The 19,974-nt window shown below is 31.7% G+C and overlaps 3 protein-coding genes across 4 annotated transcripts; 2 read left to right on the forward strand and 1 right to left on the reverse strand.

The window, feature by feature from the left end:
- The first annotated feature begins 810 nt into the window (after positions 1-810).
- On the forward strand, positions 811-4,121 carry ninaG (neither inactivation nor afterpotential protein G). Its single transcript, XM_088183019.1, has 9 exons — positions 811-883; positions 947-1,149; positions 1,333-1,557; positions 1,634-1,840; positions 1,897-2,221; positions 3,083-3,207; positions 3,286-3,469; positions 3,613-3,832; positions 3,895-4,121. The coding sequence occupies exons 1-9, from the start codon at positions 811-813 to the stop codon at positions 4,037-4,039; spliced, it is 1,707 nt and encodes a 568-aa protein (XP_088039145.1). The 3' UTR covers positions 4,040-4,121.
- A 269-nt stretch (positions 4,122-4,390) lies between these two features.
- Zip88E (Zinc/iron regulated transporter-related protein 88E) lies at positions 4,391-7,814 on the reverse strand. The gene is made up of 4 exons (XM_088183301.1): positions 5,624-7,814; positions 5,355-5,555; positions 4,801-4,957; positions 4,391-4,704 (listed from the first exon to the last, which is right to left on the reverse strand). The coding sequence occupies exons 1-4, from the start codon at positions 6,191-6,193 to the stop codon at positions 4,664-4,666; spliced, it is 969 nt and encodes a 322-aa protein (XP_088039427.1). The 5' UTR covers positions 6,194-7,814; the 3' UTR covers positions 4,391-4,663.
- Positions 7,815-9,802: 1,988 nt separating this feature from the next.
- Polr1A (RNA polymerase I subunit RpI1) lies at positions 9,803-17,611 on the forward strand. Of its 2 annotated transcripts, XR_015809169.1 has the most exons (4): positions 9,803-9,865; positions 9,941-14,118; positions 15,848-16,833; positions 17,404-17,611. XR_015809169.1 is itself a non-coding variant. In XM_088183485.1 (3 exons), exons 2-3 carry the CDS (start codon positions 9,949-9,951, stop codon positions 16,664-16,666), a joined length of 4,989 nt encoding a protein of 1,662 aa, XP_088039611.1. In that variant the 5' UTR covers positions 9,803-9,865; positions 9,941-9,948; the 3' UTR covers positions 16,667-17,611. The 2 variants fall into 2 exon arrangements, 1 of the variants encoding a protein (XP_088039611.1); XM_088183485.1 differs by having other exon boundaries at positions 15,848-17,611.
- Positions 17,612-19,974: the final 2,363 nt, after the last annotated feature.

Consider the following 19,974-nt stretch of genomic DNA (forward strand, 5'->3'; position numbering starts at 1 on the left):
AATCTCCTCCGATAAAAATTTACGAAATCGATTTTAAACAAAAATTCTCGTTATGACCTTTTTTTTATCTCCCTCAGCAACTTGTACTTGAACAAAAATTTCCAAGATTGTTGATGTGCAATCGAAGATTAATCATGTACTATTTACATTCCGTGTAATTTGTTTTTTTATAATATTTAGTATGTAAAACCTGTTCTATATTGATTATCATTTTTTCGAGTTCAATGTGTTATACAATTTTTTAAACACAAATTGAAACACCTCCACTTTACCCATGCAATGCCCTTTTGCATTACAAATCTTCATCTATACTAATAAACAAATCAAATGCTAGAATAATTATCTTACTTCTCATTTCTATTGAAACTTAAATTAATAAAGTTTTACCCATACTACTTCTGTAATGTTATTATTATATTCATATGTATCTCATCTGCAACTTCTCTGAACATTTTTATGAAAATTTGTGTATCATTCTTGGCCTTCTAATGTAATTATTCTTGCTTGCTTGATTTTTTGCATTGTATGATTAAACCATTAAATGTGCAAATTGCCTTTAGTTTCTAATATTATTTTAATACGCATATCTAAAATAAAAAATAGTTTGTATTGAAAATATAATTCTTTATTAATATAATATTTAAGTTTGGGAACCTTTTCAAAACATTCATGGTATTCTTTCACACGTGGACTGAATAAAATCAGAATATTGCCAACATCGGCGCTGTAAAGTGAAAAATGACTTCACCTAACAGTAATTTTACTTCGAAAACGATCTATTGGTCGATATTATTACTGTTCCTAGCAATAATGTTACATAATTATATGAGAAAACCGTTCAAGAACATCGCTAATATATATCCTTACTATGATTACATTATCGGTGTGTATTTCTAATAATTTTAATATAATTTAATACATGTTTCATAGCAAGTTGCTGTTTAAGTTGGCGGAGGAACTGCAGGGTGTGTCATTGCTGCTAGACTCTCCGAAATCAAAGACGTGAATGTGTTATTGATTGAAGCGGGTGGAGAGTTTGGTTATGTTTCAAGTATCCCGATTGCACCGACGCTTCTTCAGAGAGGAAAAAACGATTGGTCGTTTAAAACTGTGCCTCAAAGTCACTCATCGTTTGGACTCTCGAATAAGGTTAGATGTTTATTCATGCTCCACCATTTTATGTATGTTTAAGATTAATTGAGTAAATAAAAGTTAACTTTTCTTACCTAAGATATGATATAAACGGGACAGAGTTAGTGAATTGACAATTCTATCAAATTCCAAAACTTCCCGCACGTTTTTTTCTATAAGCATAAACAATAACTCTTCCAGATACAATTCATACCGAGAGGTAAAGGATTAGGTGGCACTGGAAATATAAATTACTTCCTGCATGGTTTGGGCGTTCCTGAAGATTATAAAACATGGACTGAAATAGGAGCAGAAAATTGGAACTATTTAGAACTTCAGCCATTCATTGATAAATATTTTATGCATACCAAATGCTTTGAAACCAACAATAAATATACTGAATGTATACAGAAAAATTATTCACAAGTAAATCCTCTGTTATTAATATATTTGCTTGATACTAAATAAGTAATTTACTTATTAATATAATAATTAATTTCAGGGAGTCATCAGACTCTCGGATAACGATGATGCATTAAAAGAATTGACTGATAAATTTATTAAAGCGGCTAGTGAGTCTAATATGAAAGCTGAACCTGTTCTTCATACCATATTTAATGGTAAAAGAGAATCGACGTATCACAGCCATTTAAAACCATACATTTACAAGCACAATCTACATATAATTCTCAACGCTCAAGTGACAAAGGTAATTTGATAATTATAAACAAATCATGCACTTTATTAATATAAATTTTATTTCAGATAAACTTCCAAGGAAACAAAGCATATTCAATAGATATAAGATCATCAAACAATCAAACTAGGAGCATTATGGCACTAAATGAAATAATATTATCTTGTGGTGCGATTCAAACTCCTCAATTGTTGATGCTTTCTGGCATCGGACCCGAATCTGAATTAAAAAAGCATAATATTTCAATAGTATCAGTTTCTGAAGGTGTAGGAAAGAATTTGCACGATCATCTTAACATGCCATTGTATATTTCAATAAAGGAACCTCTGAGTGTGACTATGAATAAAATAAAATCACTGGAATCCATCTACAAATATATAACTTCTGGAACAGGTTAGATATACTTTGCATTTATGATTTTGTTTATATATTCTCTTTGTCATAAGTTACCGGAGACCTTATTTTTTTTACATTGATGTACTCATTTTCTGTTTTCACTAATTACTCAATTCAAATATTGATGGTTCATTAAACCATCTCTTCATTCGGTGAAGTCAAAAATATTACTTTTTCAGAGCATTGATTTAACAATATGTGCATTTGTATGATTTAGATTAGATGATACACAGCAAGTTATAAAATTATACTGTCTCAAATTACATATGAGTTGTCCAAAAATTTATCAATGAATTGGAACAAGGTTGTTGAACTTATCGAGATAATTATTTATTCACGGCACAGATGCGCAAAAAAGCGAATTGCCAACATATTCTTATTCACATCTCGAGTTGTCAACTTATTCGCGACCACGATGTACCTCTTGAACATGTGCAATTTATTTATTATTTTTTTATTATTTCCTGTCCTGGATTATAAGCGAAAGAATAAGAATTGACAATTTTATGTATCGGAAAGGGTGATTAATGTATATACATACATAGAAAACCCATGTCTAAATAATACAGGTAATAAATTTTATCCAGTTTTTCAGAGATTTATTTATTTATGATAAATCCTCAGTTGTAACATGATAGACATTAGCCCAATGTGTTACAACGGTGTAAGTACAATCAACAACTACTAAGTTAATAATTTCAACCAAAACCATTAGAATTTTTCAAGATACAATTATCAAATCAAAATTGCACTTTTTCACTTATATAGTTTTAGTTCTATAAACTTCGTAAATATATAATGTAACTTTAGTAACATTCATACAGCATTAACAAAATTATATTACTTTTTATGATTCAGGTTATTTATCTACACCTGGAGTGACCGCTATAAGCAGGGGTTCCAATCATACATCGATCGTCTTATTTGCTTTAGGTTCAACTGACGAATTCATTCTTAGAGAAATAGCAAATACAAAGAGCGAGGTTGAAATATTATTTCTTATTCTACAACTATTATTTATTTAAATTTAAATATATTGTTTTTTTTATTACAAACTATAGACTTTCAGAGCCTTCTTTCCATATTATGATAAACCAGATCAAGAAGGAATCATATTAATAAATAGCTGTTTACAGCCTCATAGCCGAGGAACTGTTACTCTCCAAGATAATAATCCACAGAGTTCTCCGTTAATAGATCCAATGTATCTATCAGAAGAGTTCGATATCAATTGTATGATTGCAGGTTTGTGAGATAATTGTTAGATTGCTTTATCTGTTTGTTGAAGTTACTCGCCTGCAGACTAGAGAGGAGTGTTATCATAATATAGCTTAATTTCAATTCTGCCATACAGAATATTTTGAATTAGATTGTATAAATATTTTTAGCTATTCGATCGACAATGGAAATTATCAGCACACCTATATTTAAGAGTATCGGAGCTGTTATACATTGGCCAACGATAAAAAGTTGTCTTAATTTATGGACTGATGATATAAACGACGAGTATTTGAAGTGTATCACTACATTCGGTGCATTGACTGGTCATCACGCAGCTGGAACTTGCAGTATGGCCGGAAACTCATCAGTAGTAGATAGCTCTTTAAGGTATTAATATATTTTTATTTGTCCAATATAAAAACGTTATTGATTATATTGGATAATTTTAGAGTACGAAACGTAAAGCATTTGCGAATCGTTGATTCAAGTGTGCTACCGACACCAATTTCTTCATCTCCTAACTCAATCATTGTAGCAATCGCTGAAAGAGCAGCAGAGCTGATAAAATATGATGCAAGTAATATTCATAAATGATAAATTATATTATTTATTATTAATATTTATTTTACATGATTTATTTGATTGAGATTCAATCAATTATTATGATAACATTCAGTAAGTCTGAGGTTTTTTTATCAATCATAATAAACAGTTATAGTATATTAAAAGATTTCTATTTTATACGAAATGATCAATTCCATAATTCTTGATTCATTTACAACTTTATTTAAAGTAATTAAAAATAATATAGATAAAAAATAATTACATTAAAAAAAATATTTTAATATTTTAAAAATAATATATACAAATAAAATAGATAAAAAATAATTACATTACAAAAATAATTTTAATATTTTTATAAAAGATAAATTTGGTTTACTGAGGCTTAATAAAAATTCTGTATAATATATTTGATATTACACTTTCTATATATATGTATATATGTATATACACTAATCTTTAAACCATACATTGAACCATTTCAGATACATCTTTCATACATCTAACATTATCATTCCAAAATTGATAAAATATAATTATATTACTTAATCACTCATAATAGCGATAAATATATCAACACAGATACCAGTAGTTATAGTTATTGGACAATTAAAATCCATATCACATTTTTATATTATTAAATAATAATTTCTGTCGTTAGACTGGCCCATTTTTAAAGTTTGGATCGTGCTCCATGTCTGTAAATAAAAGGAGATAATGATTGTCAATAGTTTAATGCGTAATATATCATTTATTGCGCTTTATTAGCAGTTAAGATTATTTTTATGTATTACCTAAGTATCTATTAATAAAATATATCACGAGAGAACCAGTTAGAACTGCAATGAATTGTAAAATTCCTGAATAGGACGGTCCGTGATGCCACCGTGCTCTTTCTCTTGGTAGAACTTCGCTTAGAGTCACATACAAAAGAGTTCCTCCAGCTAAAGCCTGAAAATAAATAAAGAGTATTTATTTGATATTTGTATATACAATATAGTATATCAATTTACATTGACAGCAAAAATGAAATTATTAATCTTTAACTGGTTATTTTTAATTAAATCATATTGAAAATATAGATACATGGCGATTTTAAACAACAGTCATTGTTTTGAGCAAGGTTCCAAGGAATAATCATGCAAAATGTATTTAGAACCGTTAAAGAGCGTAAACCGACATTAAATTGTATATCTTCGAAATGCTCATAATACTTTTCTTATATTATGTATTTTATTTTGTTACATAAGAAAACATTGTCATAATCTGTGATTTATTTATCTATATGGGTCATATCTGTCATGTGAGTAATAGTTATAAAAAAGTTAATGTATACAAAAATAATTACCTGCATCATTCCTAGCACGATATTATCAGCTTGATCTATGAGAATTCCAACTCCAATTCCAATAACTGAACCCATACTAAAAATGAATATTGCCAAAAAGTGAATGCCCAAGTTTATGGTATCGATCGCTGTCAGCTCAGTTCCCAGACAAAATCCGACAACTAACTTATGAGACGCAACTGCTCCCAAAAGCAGCAAAACCTTGAAACGACTTTATAAATAATCACTAAAATAATAGTAATTTAAAATAACAATTAATAATTATATACTTTTGCTGGTATATTCTGTAGTCCAATAGCTAGTCCTTCTAGCAACGAATGAGCTGATAAAGCTAATAAAAGTCCACCGCTCCCAGCCGAACTTCTCGTACAAGGTTCTCTCCTATTTGTGTGGCATCCAGTCGCAATAGGATCAGTCCCAAAAACCAAACCGGTCCTCTCAGTCGATCCATAATCGGAGCTCCCGTGACTGTGATGGTGATGATGATGTGTCTCATTGTCACTTTCTCTGATCGGTCGATAGCTCGTATCATCAAAATCGTCGACCCCTCGTCCGAATATAATATGAACGAATTCATCTATTACATATATCAAGAAAAAACCAGCACAGAATGATACATCAGCGTATTCTGGAAGAGTCTCTTTAGCTTCCGGCAACATGTGAAGAATCGAAGTAGCTAAAAGTACTCCACCTCCGAAACACAGCAGAATTGATCTCAGCAATGAGCCTCTCGATCCTGATCCCGGATATCTATATATCCAACTTGGAATCATACCGACTAATAAGCTCCCCACTCCCAACAACGCCATTGCCACTATTTTGCATTCGGTCAGATTCATTTTGTATGAGACACCAAAAATCCAACACACAAAGAGTGCACTGTTTTGTTATCACTTTTGTTAAGACACATACGACTGTTGTTTCTCTGAGGGCTTCCGAGTAACTGATGTGGAACGTTATCTATATTGAATACTTGCATCAAAATTGATAACACATTCCCAACCGAATGCCTTTTTCTTTGTCTAACACAAGATATTTAATAATCACAGTTCAATCAAAACTTAAAATGTAACAATACGTTCATATAAATATTTATATTTTTCTGTGTACAATAATCAATATGTGTAATATGCATAAAATACTTAATAAGAATAATACTCAGCTCTAACTGTTTATTTTCGCTATTAATTTAATGTTAGGCTATTATTTATTATATATTTAGTCAAAATAAATAGTGACTGTAATAAATACATTATTTACAAAGTAATCAATACTATGAATAACTATGAATAATTTTAGTTTGAAGATATGTTTTCTAAATAATGGAATTAAAAATTATAGTGACATTATTTAAAAACGATCTGTACCTATCAACTAATACAAATATTTTTCGGAATGATTTGGTACTGTATGATTCATTAACTTGTGAGTGACTCAAATAAGATGCTTCTTATCATGTTGTGTATATTTATTGATTTTTAGAATAATTATCAAATTTTCGTGCATCAACTCACGTTCAAAACGTTATTGATCCGCGTACCAGCCGTTAAAATCTTCTTTACGTTACAACTTTTTTTTTATTCTTAGCTGATGATACAGGCCAATTAATATCCAGAGTTTTGCTTCTGTGACACATTTAATTTATTATTTTCTGTTTGAAAGGAGATATCTCAACTATATTAACATTTAAACATGACTCATTAATTCAAATTAGTTTTATAACGTGGAGTAAGTTAAGGTGACCGGACGTCATACACAAAAATTTTGTCCTCCTTTTCTCATTTTTTGTTCTCCTCAAACAAAACTTTCCGAAATGATATTTATTATAGTCCTCCTTTGATTTTTTCGAATTCTGATCACCTTCATGGATTTTATTTTCATAGAACACGGTAGGTTTTGGTATATTTTTATAGGAATCGGTGACATATATATTATTAATTATAAATTAGTTTGTAATATATTTTATAATTAATAGATGTCACTGCAGCTGGGGCTGTTTTTAATATTAGTGCAATTTTTATAAGTAAAAAAAATTACTGCCGCTGCCGGGGCTCGAACCTGCCAACTCAAGAGTTACTAGTCTGAGACGCTACGAAATGCGCTATTCCGTCCTTACATAATTAATATTCCATCTATACATCATGCATAGTAACTAGACTACACAAACTGCAAAAAAATCGTTTGTTATTTTTAATATCAGAATATATTTTAAAACTGTATATTATATAGCGACTAAGGAATCTTCACATTGTGGGGGCCCATTTATATAGGTTTTATTATGGCCAAAACTTGGCGGCGCTCTGGTAACACTGACGTAACGATGACACATTTTCTTGGCTGACTTGCAACGGCCGGCGCTGCCTCGTGCTCCAGACATTACTATATTAATAAAATGTAAACTACTGTAATACTACAATAAAATATTACTGCAGCGGCTCAATCTGTGTATAATTGCCACCTTTCACCATCCGTCGCCAAAACATTATTGAATCTTAATAAATTTATTCCTTGGTAAACATATTGCTAATTTGGCAGACAGATGGTGACCGCTGGACCACTGTAGTATTATTTATTTAAAAGTATATACATAGTTTACATGTTAGATAATATTTTCAATAGAAGGTTTTTGCCAACTTTTTCTCTACTTATACACAAATAGCATACTGAAAAACATAACTATGACAAATTGTACATTTACGTAATTAAGAAAATAGTTTATACTAGATACTTGTATTGTATGTCAATTGCACATGTAAATAATGTTATATTAAATAAAGAAATGGTTAACGTTTTTTTAATATGAAAGTGAACGGTGGACGAGGCAGCACCAGCTGTTATCTTTCCGTAGAGATCCACCAAAATAATATTCTGCCCTTTACCAACGTCACGTCAGTGCTACCAGAGTGCATCCTCCCGGACACACTCCCTTGGTGACTTTGACTGGCTTGCGTGGTGATGCGTGCCTCGAGCACCGTTCACGGAATATCATATATTGTAATAACATGTAACTTCATTAATTCTTAATAAAATACTACTGCAGCGACTCAATCTCTGTCTAATTGCCACAAGTCACCAAACTACTATTTGTACATTTTTATCTCCATTCAGATATATTTTTACCCAAATTCATTAGAAAATAATGCAATGTTATTTTTTCTGTTACCAGCTAATGATAGGTTTTACTAGACAATATAATTTAAATATTATGGTTAGTTATATTAGGTTATTTAAATCAAACTTGATATACATATATTTATTTTTTTAAGTAAATACATATGAAAAATGTATTATTTTTTATTGTTGTAATAACTAAATATTATTTCTTTTTATTACTTCACATCATTAAAAGTACGCAAAAAGTTTTAATTTTTGAGAACACGTGTATAACATAATTTATTTAAAAATGCAAATAATGATTTTTCAAAAAAAAATTGCATATGTTAGTCTAAACTATCTGGGACTAAAAGTGTTATGCAATATTTACGTATTCTAAATACTAATATTTACATAAACATTTATAAAAAAATAATTAATGGTACTTTTAACATAAGTAGAAATAAATAAGTATACGAGAGATACTATTTTCTAAAATAAATATTATTGCGATATAATAAAATAATATAAGTAAATCACATTTGAATCATAAAAATATCACAATCTTCAATCATATAAATATGATTTTTTCAAAAATGTGTCACATTTCGAACAAACAGAATTATAATAATCTACGCACTCCTCATAAGATTCTCTCGGATAATAAACCAACAAAAAATAGTGATCAACATATTTTATTGGAATAAATCGGCGAGTGGTTCTCTGGCCCTTGGTATAAAAATTTAGGAGGCATCCAGAAGCAAACGATCAAAGATGATATTTTGTCAAAGACGATGTTGTTCTAGATTTATTGTTTCAAAAGAAGAAAGATTTGGCGCCCGAATTTTCAAAAATATTTTTTTTTTATAATTAATGATTTTTTTAAATTAAAATAATTTGTAAATAAAATATAAAATATATCGATATAATAGTTGCTAGTGTATTCTAATGCTTTGGTTCTGCTAATCAATAAATATGGTGAATCATGCGAATTGTACTCGAATTTAGTAATACAGGTATTAACTGTTTTTTCTCTTGATAATACAGTAGAGCCCCCAATAACATGGTAAATTGGGTACGTGCTATTTGCGTTCTCGTTACTTTATGCGTGAGCGAGCCAATGGGAGGATATCTCACCACACGCGCATGATTCGCAAAAAAATGTATGATTATTTTCTAGTCCCTGAACTACAAGCACCCAAATAGCACATTTTCAATTTACCGTGTTATTGGGGGTTTAGTGTATTGGTATTGAAAAAAAGTGCAAAATTTATATAAGACCCGGTCTTATTTTCGGGGAAATAATGTATTTGCCGTTTACCGTTGCTATGGCCAAATCGAATCTAAAATTGTTTGACGTTTGAGGTTATGTTCAAGTGTGGACATGTTGTGTATCTTTTGACAGTTGTAAATTTATGGTATATTTTTATATTCAACTCTGTTTAACGATTCAAATTGCAGTTATTTTACAAATCACGTTAATTTACTTTCAGAAATTGCAATGGCGATATCATCACCGGGTATGGACAAGTGTAAAGTAGTGGAACCGGAAGACGTGAAGTTCTCCGTTTTTACATCAAAAGACGTTAAGCAATTGAGTATATTGAGGATATCGACGCCCTTCACGTTTGACGCTTTAGGGCACCCGTTAAAAGGAGGCTTGTACGATTTAGCATTGGGTCCAATCAACGACAAAGGAGATCCATGCGAAACGTGCTTAAAAACCATAGCGACATGTCCAGGCCATTTCGCTCATATTGAACTACCAATCATAGTTGTAAACCCAATATTCCACAAGTTACTATTTACCATACTGAATATTAGCTGTTTGAACTGCCACAAAATTCAACTTTCCGACAAAGCCAAATATTTACTGGCACTCAAATTACAATTGATCGATACTGGCTTAGTGACGGACGCTATGGACATTGATAATATCATGCCAGAGTTAATTAAGTCGCCTATAGTCGATGTGACTGAGAGCGAAGTAGTTAAGAAGTATCTTCTGACTTTAAAAAATAATAAAAATAGAGATGATATACCTTTGGAGCCATTTTTAAATAAGAGCGCTTATAGAATTTATGATAAATTTATCAATGACACTTTGAAAGCTATCAAAGGTAAAGTATGCATCCACTGTCGACAACCTTTGACAAAAATCACTAAGCTACGTAATAAACTGACACACTCGATTTATACCACGGAACATAATAAATTGACTAAAAAGAGTATTTCCATGATGCCAGATTCTTCAAAAGAAAATTTGGAGAAAATATGGGAGAACGATAAAGAACTAATAAGATATATTGTACCGGTTTTGAAAGATATGCGGGATAAAACTATCGTGGATATATTTTTTATGGATGTCATACTTGTACCGCCTCCCATTGTGAGACCAGCTAATAAAATGAACGATCAGTTAATGGAACATCCTCAGACGCTCAGTTTTAAACGAATTATTAAAACTGGATTCGTTGTGAGAGCTTTGATTCAAGTCATTCAAACTGAGGGTAATTCTGAAGCCGTATCCGATGAACTCAAATCCGTTGTGGAGTCTGCCAAAGGTGTTAATATATTAGAAAAATTGCACAATTCTTGGCAAGAGTTACAAATGAACGTCGATAATCTATTAATAGGCGATAATTCTACGGAAGCCACAATAGGTCTTAAAGAGTTGATTGAAAAGAAGACCGGAGTGATTCGCTCGCATATGATGGGTAAAAGAGTTAACTTTGCAGCTAGATCTGTTATAACTCCAGATCCAAATATAGATTTGGGCGAAATAGGCATTCCGGATACGTTTGCTAAAAAATTAACATATCCTGTGCCGGTTACTCCGTGGAATATAGAAATGGTACGCGAATTGGTCATCAACGGACCAGATAATCATCCGGGAGCGACTACTATCGAATGCGAGAACGGAAAAGTTATCAGTATATCCGCTTGGAGTAAACAACAAAGAGAAGGCTTAGCGATGAGATTACTCACACCTGATGATAAAAATTGTATCAAAGGTAAACGCATCACTAGGCATCTCAATAATGGTGATATACTATTATTAAACCGTCAGCCAACTTTGCATAAACCTAGTATAATGGCTCATAAAGCTCGGGTTTTAAAAGGAGAGAAAACTCTGCGACTACATTACGCTAACTGTAAAGCTTATAACGCCGATTTCGACGGAGACGAAATGAACGCTCATTTTCCTCAGAACGAGATAGCCAGAAGTGAAGCTTATAACATCATAAACGTCAACAATCAGTATCTCGTACCGAAAGACGGTACACCTTTGAGTGGTCTTATACAAGATCATGTCATATCCGGAGTGAAGCTCAGTATAAGAGGAAAATTTTTCGATAAAAGCGACTATCAACAACTAGTGTTTCAAGGTCTTTCGCACTTAAAAAAGAAGATTGTACTCTTACCGCCGACTATTTTAAAACCGCAACGTCTCTGGTCCGGTAAACAAGTCTTATCCACTCTTATTCTAAACATAACTCCTAGTAATAAGGTACCGATTTCGCTCTCGAGTACGGCAAAAATTACTCCAAGAGCTTGGCAAGTGTTGCCTCGTAGTTGGTGGAAGGGAGGCGGAACTCAGTTCGCTAAAGACTTAACCATGTCTGAGAGTGAAATCATAATTATAAAAGGAGAACTTTTATCCGGCGTCTTGGATAAAAATCATTACGGAGCAACTCCCTACAGTTTAGTCCATTGCTTCTATGAATTATACGGCGGAGAGTACTCTAGCACTCTACTCAGCTCTTTTGCCAAGTTATTCACTTACTATTTGCAATGGGAAGGTTTTACACTTGGCGTTAAAGATATTTTAGTCATACCGAAAGCAAACAATCAACGTGCAAACATTATTAAAGAATGTCGCTTGATAGGAAATGCCACATCGGCGGACGCAGTCGGATTAGAACAAAACACCGATAGAGATGCTCTAATCTCAACAATAGAAAATTCTTACAGTACAGATCCTAAATTTAGAAGTCACTTAGATCGAAAATATAAAACTGCACTAGATAAATTCACCAATAATATAAACAAAGCCTGTCTTCCGGCTGGATTACTGACTAAATTCCCGTTGAATAATTTACAATTGATGGTCCAATCCGGAGCTAAGGGCTCCACGGTGAATACTATGCAAATCTCTTGTCTGTTGGGTCAGATTGAATTGGAAGGAAAGAGACCGCCGTTGATGATTTCAGGAAGATCTTTACCGAGTTTTCCTCCGTTTGATACTTCACCGCGAGCTGGAGGTTTCATAGACGGGCGTTTTATGACGGGTATTCAACCTCAAGAGTTCTTCTTCCATTGTATGGCAGGTAGAGAAGGATTGATCGATACTGCCGTCAAAACGAGTAAATCTGGTTATTTACAAAGATGTCTCATTAAGCATTTGGAAGGTCTTTCGATTAAATACGACATGACTGTGCGAGATTCGGACGATAGTGTTATTCAATTTGCTTATGGAGAAGACGGAATGGATATCTGTAAAGTGCAGTTTTTAAACGAGAAGCAATTAAAGTTCTTGGATGAGAATACTGAAGCCATTATTAACAGAGAAAGTATTAAAAAACTGACCGGAGACGACAGCGTTAATAAGATTGAAAAATACAAGAAGTCAATCAAGAAATGGGATAAGAAATGTAAAGATATGCCTAAACGTAACACACCATTCGGGCAATTCTCCAAAGTCATGAAAGACCAAATAGATCCTGAAATATTCGCTAATTATTTTGACGGAAGAGATTTAAAGACCTGCAACATGATGGAGGCTTGGTTTAAAGCGACCCCTGAAGAGAAACATGACTATTATAAAAATTATGGTAAAAAGTGTCCAGATCCAATTGTTTCTATTATGAATCCGGATCATAATTTCGGTGCTGTGAATGAAAAGTTGACCTGTTTAATCGACAAGTATTTAGAACAGAGAAAGACCACTGAATTAGGAGTCAAATTTAAATCCGATCCATCTGATTTCAAGCATATGATGTGGATAAAATCTATGCAGTCTTTAGCGGTTCCGGGTGAACCGGTAGGATTGTTGGCAGCTCAATCTGTAGGCGAACCTTCGACTCAGATGACATTGAACACGTTCCACTTCGCCGGAAGAGGCGATATGAATGTCACTCTCGGTATACCTCGACTTAGAGAAATCTTGATGATGGCGTCTGCTAATCTAAAAACGCCGTCTTTAGAAATTCCGTTCCGCACTGACGTAGAGAATTTCACTAAAAAAGCTGAGAAGCTTCAAAAAAAATTCTGCAAAGTAACTGTAGAGAATGTTTTGCATAAAGTCGACGTCGAGTCTGAATTGGTCTTGACACCAAATATTGAAATAGCATACACCTTAGAATTTCACTTTTTACCTAAATATATGTACAAAGATATGTGCAGCGTAACGCCCCAGCAAATATTGCGGTACATGGAGCAGAAATTCTTTAGTGCTTTATTAAATAGGATCGCTAAAGTAGCAACGAATAAATCTGAAATTGTAATAAACTCAAAAAATAAAGGAATATATAAGAAGAAAAACCCTGATGATGATGATGATGATGTTGATGTGATACCTGATAATGGACCAAAAAACTGTGTAATGTTTAATGATAATGCAGACAGTTCGGATGAAGAACAAGGAAATGACGATGATGATGGAACACAGGTAAATAAAAATAAGATTTCTTTATTCAACAAACCTTGTATTAAAGTAAAGGAGTATAAGTTACTAGCTTTTCCACCTGACTTTGACAACATTTTGTTGCCAATAATATCATATCCTTTAAGACTAGACAATGGATTATATTTTTGTTGAATAACATTCATCTTACAACACATATGTTTTGGATGCTTGTAGCATTGTAAGATAAATATCATTGTAAGTTTAACTTATTTATTATCATGAAGATAAAGCGAGTTGACAATTATTGAAGCAAAAAATTCTCACTTTTAAATATGTAAATTAGGATTACACAATATAAGCCAACCGCATCCCATTATGCATCTTTGGTGAACTCATATTTCTTAACAGCATAATAGGGTTAGTTTATGCTTTGACGATCCGTTTAAATTCTATTGGAAATTAAAGATATCAACTAGATCAGGGCTCGCCAACCTATGACCTGCGGGTCACCAAGTGACCCGTTTGATGATTTGAAGTGACCCATTTCAGTTCTGCAAATATCATTTTTTTTACGAGTTACGATGTCACGACTAGACCACATATATGGTTGTTAGGACCAAAAATATTCACTGATCCGAATAGTCTTTTTAATAGTCACGTTTTTATTATTTTGACCCGCAGCCAAAAAAGGTTGCCGAGGCCTGAACTAGATAATATATAGCTTTTTCTTCGTCTTGATCCTACCAACTGAGTAAAATGAACATGCTACAACTGGCATCATCACTTCAATCGAAAAACCTTAAAAAAGATTTTCAGACTAGAATAAGTTAGACAACTTTCAATGTAAACCTTTTTAGGTGCTATTTAACAGGGAATTATTTTAAGAGATTAGAATTTAAATAAATACTTTGTTCCATAAAACTAAATGTGTATGCACTACAATAATAATAAATGAGCATTATTTAAAATCATTAAAAATCAACCTTTAATATTAATATTATTGTGTTACAAATAAACGATCTTGACCAATTTCGTTATGTAATTTTTCTGTAAATATTATTATAATTAATTAACTGATCGAAGCTTTTTACATACCGCAGGCGCAAATACAGATGGTAATGGTAGAAAACTCACTATATTTTTTAATTCACAAATGCTGGCAATAAATGCTCATTTGATTTTATATATTTCTCATTTAAATTGTACTCTATTTTATTATTATTTCAAATCATACAAAACTAATCCAGAAATTTTATAAACAGTCACCCATCCAAGTATGACCACGCCCAATGCCGCTTAGCTTCGGTCGTTCGCTACACTAACGAAATGCTAATGCCCAGTTTATATATGTTAATGCACACTACAAATAAAATATTGCTCAATTTAAACATTTACTTAATGCTCTTTTCTTATTATTGTAATGCATACACAATTAGTTTTATGGAATAAAATATTTTATAAATTGTCCTCATTTTTTATACGTATTTGTTGTTGTGCTTTTTATATTATATATGCTCTATAGTCACATAATTAATATTCGAGTGCATCATTTTGAATGACACATACTCTACATTTACAAATTTTTATGCAGATTATATATTAGATTATGGTAGCTCATTTTTGGTAAGAATCATTACATTGATCTCTTATACTCTCTTAACTTTTATAAAAATCTTATTTTTTAGCTATTATAGCTATATGAAAATGTATATATTGTTTCAATTATAATTTTAAATTGTATGCTAGCTATTAAACATATAATTTTTTACAGACACAAATTCGTAAGCGTCACACTGAATGTCAAGAATACGATGATCCTGAATCTGAAGAGGAAGAACAGTCGGACGTAGAAAACACTTTAGAAGGAGAACTAAATAAAGAGAATGAAGATGAAGGTTTTGAAGAAGAAGACGTTAAAGTAGACGTGCATGCTATAGAAGTAATAGATAAGCTCAGCCAAGCTTCAAGTTACACGTACGATAAGGATAAATTCCTATGGTGTAAGCTTGTCTTTAACATGGACATAAAAACGGCCAAAATCGACATAAGAGGCATATTGAAGACCCTGGCTGCGAAGAGCATCATCCGAGAAGTTTCCAATATTAAAAGAGCCATCATATATCCAAATAATCAGGGCGAGTTCATATTGAAGACCGAAGGTATCAACATTTCAGAAGTGTACAAACACGATAATCTGTTGAACTTGAACAAGTTGTATTCTAACGATATCCATGCAATTGCAAAGGTTTATGGAATTGAAGCTGCGTGCAGAGTGATTATAAAAGAAGTTCAAAACGTGTTCGGAGTTTACGGAATCAGAGTCGACTACAGGCATTTGTCTCTGATAGCCGATTATATGACTTACAACGGTATATTCGAACCATTGAGTAGAAAAGGCATGGAAGCGTCATCGTCGCCTTTGCAACAAATGTCTTTCGAGTCGTCTCTTACTTTTTTGAAAGAAGCTGTGATCAAAGGAAAGGTCGATTCGTTGCAGTCGACTTCTAGTTGCTTGATGCTGGGGCAACCGTGTAAGGGAGGCACTGGATCGTTTTCTCTTTTGAATACTTATGACCTAAAAACGTGTTAATTAAAATATTTTTTATAATAATATTTTTCTGATATTAAAAAAACAATGTTATTTTATTTAGAAACTCCTTTGTTTAATTTAGTATCTTTATTGAAATGACGGAGATTAGTTGCAATTTACTTTTACCTACTGGTCTTAAGGAACTGTTAGCCGATATTTCGAAGGAAGTGCGTATATTTCTTTATTACCTAAAAACTTTTTCTTTGTTTAATGTATTTTATGTCGATATTGTAAAATATTTTATCGAAATTCTCGAAATATTTCAAAAGTAAATTTAATAAACAAAAAATCTGGTTTAGTGACAAAAATATTTTATTCTACCATACAGGGCCGAATTAAAGAGTTTAAAAATGATAATCGTATATGTATATAAAAACACAATTTTCACAAGTGCTACAAAAACAAAATAAAAATTTAAGAATCTTTACAAACGCATTTTGTTTCTGACAATCTGTTCATCTAGATTCTGGAACAAGGGATAACACCTCAATACTTCGGAAAAATTCTGGTGCCCTAAGCGTGTGCTTAGTATGCTTTAGGGCTAATCTAGCCTAACACCATATCAGTATGTTGACCACTTACAAGTCACAAGACTAGCTAGTAATACATACTTAAAGCACCCAGCTTCTTAAATCAAAAATGTAATAAATGTAGTTGCACCCTACTAAAGCTAGACGTTCGAAGTGCGTTATATTGTAATTTATAAACAAGAGTTTATTTATTTTTTTCGTTTTTAGATCATACGAAATAATCCTGATAATGTCTATGATTTCATCGCCACATATTTGGAAACAATGACGAAGATTCGAAACTATTCAATATCATATCCAGAATTTAGTAAAAAGTCTTTATATTTAAAGAAATTAAAGAGAGATAAAATGTAATTGGTTTTTGATGTAGTAAAAATTTAGATAAATTATTATTAAACAAATTTCTTAAAATAAATATGTTTTATTTCGGAATTCGGAAGAAACCAAATTAATCAAAGTAGTTGATCAGGTTGTCGAGTCCGAAGCAGAGTAGTCATCATAGTGCAGATTCGTTGTGTCTGAGTTCTTGCAAATCCTTTTATACATTTCCTGCGAGCAGCTCGTACGAATGAGAAAATGCTTATCTAGATCAAATAAACTCCACCTCTCTAATGTAGCATGAGTATTTCTAAAATATGGCCAACCATAAACGAATCTATCGTGGTGGCTTCAAGGTGTTTTTACGTGAATGAATAAGAATACCTATTTTTCGAGCGAAATAATACCATAGCTTCTTTACCGCACACTTAAATGAGTACAAAACATTGTTTAGTGGTGACATACGATTATAGAAGATTTCGGTCTTTAAATGAATGTGGTATTAATTGTTTGTGACTTTATTTTTATTATATAATAGTTTATTCATAAAGCGTCTCTTCCCAAATGATAAATAAAAATCCTCTATATAATACATAAAATTGTAGGTTTAGATTCAATAATGAAAAACTTAATCAGATAAAAATAACATTTATTTCAACACCAATCAATAACTACATACAAATAATAGTAATTATTTCATAACTTCCATACAAGTTTCAGAAATGCCATTTTTAATTTACAATATCAAATATAAAAAATTAAGTATTAAAATCTACATTTGAAGCCAAGCAAAAAACTTGGTGAAATTCATTTTTATGAAACTAGAAAATATTAGATTAAAAGGAACGGTTAAAGTTGGAATGTACTTTCTATTTTATTACATTACAAAAGTATTGAACCTCAACTTGATGTAAAATATGTTTTCTAGAGAGAGCTAACCATAAAAATTAACGAGTTGTTAAAATTAAACAACAATCACTCAGTGTTTCGCAGCTTAGTTCTGTTTGCTAAACCTGAGGCAAATTTGCAGTTTACAAATATAAATGAATGTAATTTTAATCAACAAAACTCAAGAAAACTTTTTTCAGTATTTATTGTTTATAATTTCTATCGGTTTTTATAATTTCACAATATTGTAAACATTGGCAAAGTATATATGATATTATTTATTCAGGTATGAATTCAGTGTTCATAATTGTGTTCAGTGTTCATAACTTTGAACTGATATTTTCTAACATACATAAAAAATTTCAAATATGTTTTTTGCATTGCAAACCATTCTATTCAAAATTCCATATTTTATTTGGACTGTAAAATCCAAATCAATTGTGGTACCTATAGTACATTGGTAAGATACAAAGAACAATAACATACTTAACACACCAATGAATGTTATATCAGTTTTTTATATGAACGGAATGCTGTGCAAATTCCACTTACACCACAGCCAACTCCAATTGGTTCAAAAAAAGCAAGGAAGATCAGAGGTTTTCCTTCTCCCAACAGTGTAGATATTGTGTATAATATAATTCATTTAAGTCTTACATTTGGCAATAACAGTTGCAATCATGATTCAGAGTGGAACTAACAAACTACCACAAGAGCTCGTCCGACAAGTTAACGTCCATTACTGGTGGTTAATACTTACTTGTAGGTATTCATTATATCTGATTAACTTACTCAATATGTACAGATTTACCCCGTTGTAACTCATTGACCTTACACTTGTCAGGTTACAGCGGAAGATTTAATAAAATAAATATATATTACGTAAATATTTTTAAAATGGTGTGTTGTACATTTTTTACATTCAAGTATCGCCAAATGGCTCCTGAGATTTTTAATGATAGTGTTGATAATGTTTGGAGAGACTTTGTTTTGATTTATATTTTTTGGCACAATATTTGCAATTGAAAGGATGCATTTTACTATGTACTAGCATGTGTAGTAGGAGATAACGTTTCAATTTAAAGTTTTTACCACAATTTTTGCATTGAAATTGGCGAGAGTTGTCATGAGCATGTCTATGATGCAATAGGCATTTTTTAGTTTTGAAAGCTCTGTCACATTTTTTGCATTGAAAGCGGCGAGACTCACTATGAACGACCATGTGTGACGAGAGGTGACTTTTATATTTAAAAGTTTTATTACAATTGTCACATTGAAAGACGCAAGCTTCGTCATGAATAACCATATGCACGTTTAGGTATTGTTTAGTCTTGAAGTTTTTACTGCATTTGTTACATTCAAAGAGGCGAGAATGATTGTGAACATTCATATGTTGCGAAAGATTAGATTTGAATTGGAAGCTTTTATTGCATTTTTTACATTTAAATGGGCGAGAATTACTATGAGTTTTCATGTGATGTGAAAGATTAAATTTGAATTGAAATGTTTTATTACATTTTATACATTCAAATGAGCGAGAATTGTTGTGAACGAACATATGTTGATAAATTT

Source organism: Plectrocnemia conspersa, unplaced genomic scaffold (genome assembly GCF_051122295.1).
Source record: "Plectrocnemia conspersa isolate PC_06_02 unplaced genomic scaffold, ASM5112229v1 ptg000003l, whole genome shotgun sequence".
Classification (NCBI taxonomy): domain Eukaryota; kingdom Metazoa; phylum Arthropoda; class Insecta; order Trichoptera; family Polycentropodidae; genus Plectrocnemia; species Plectrocnemia conspersa.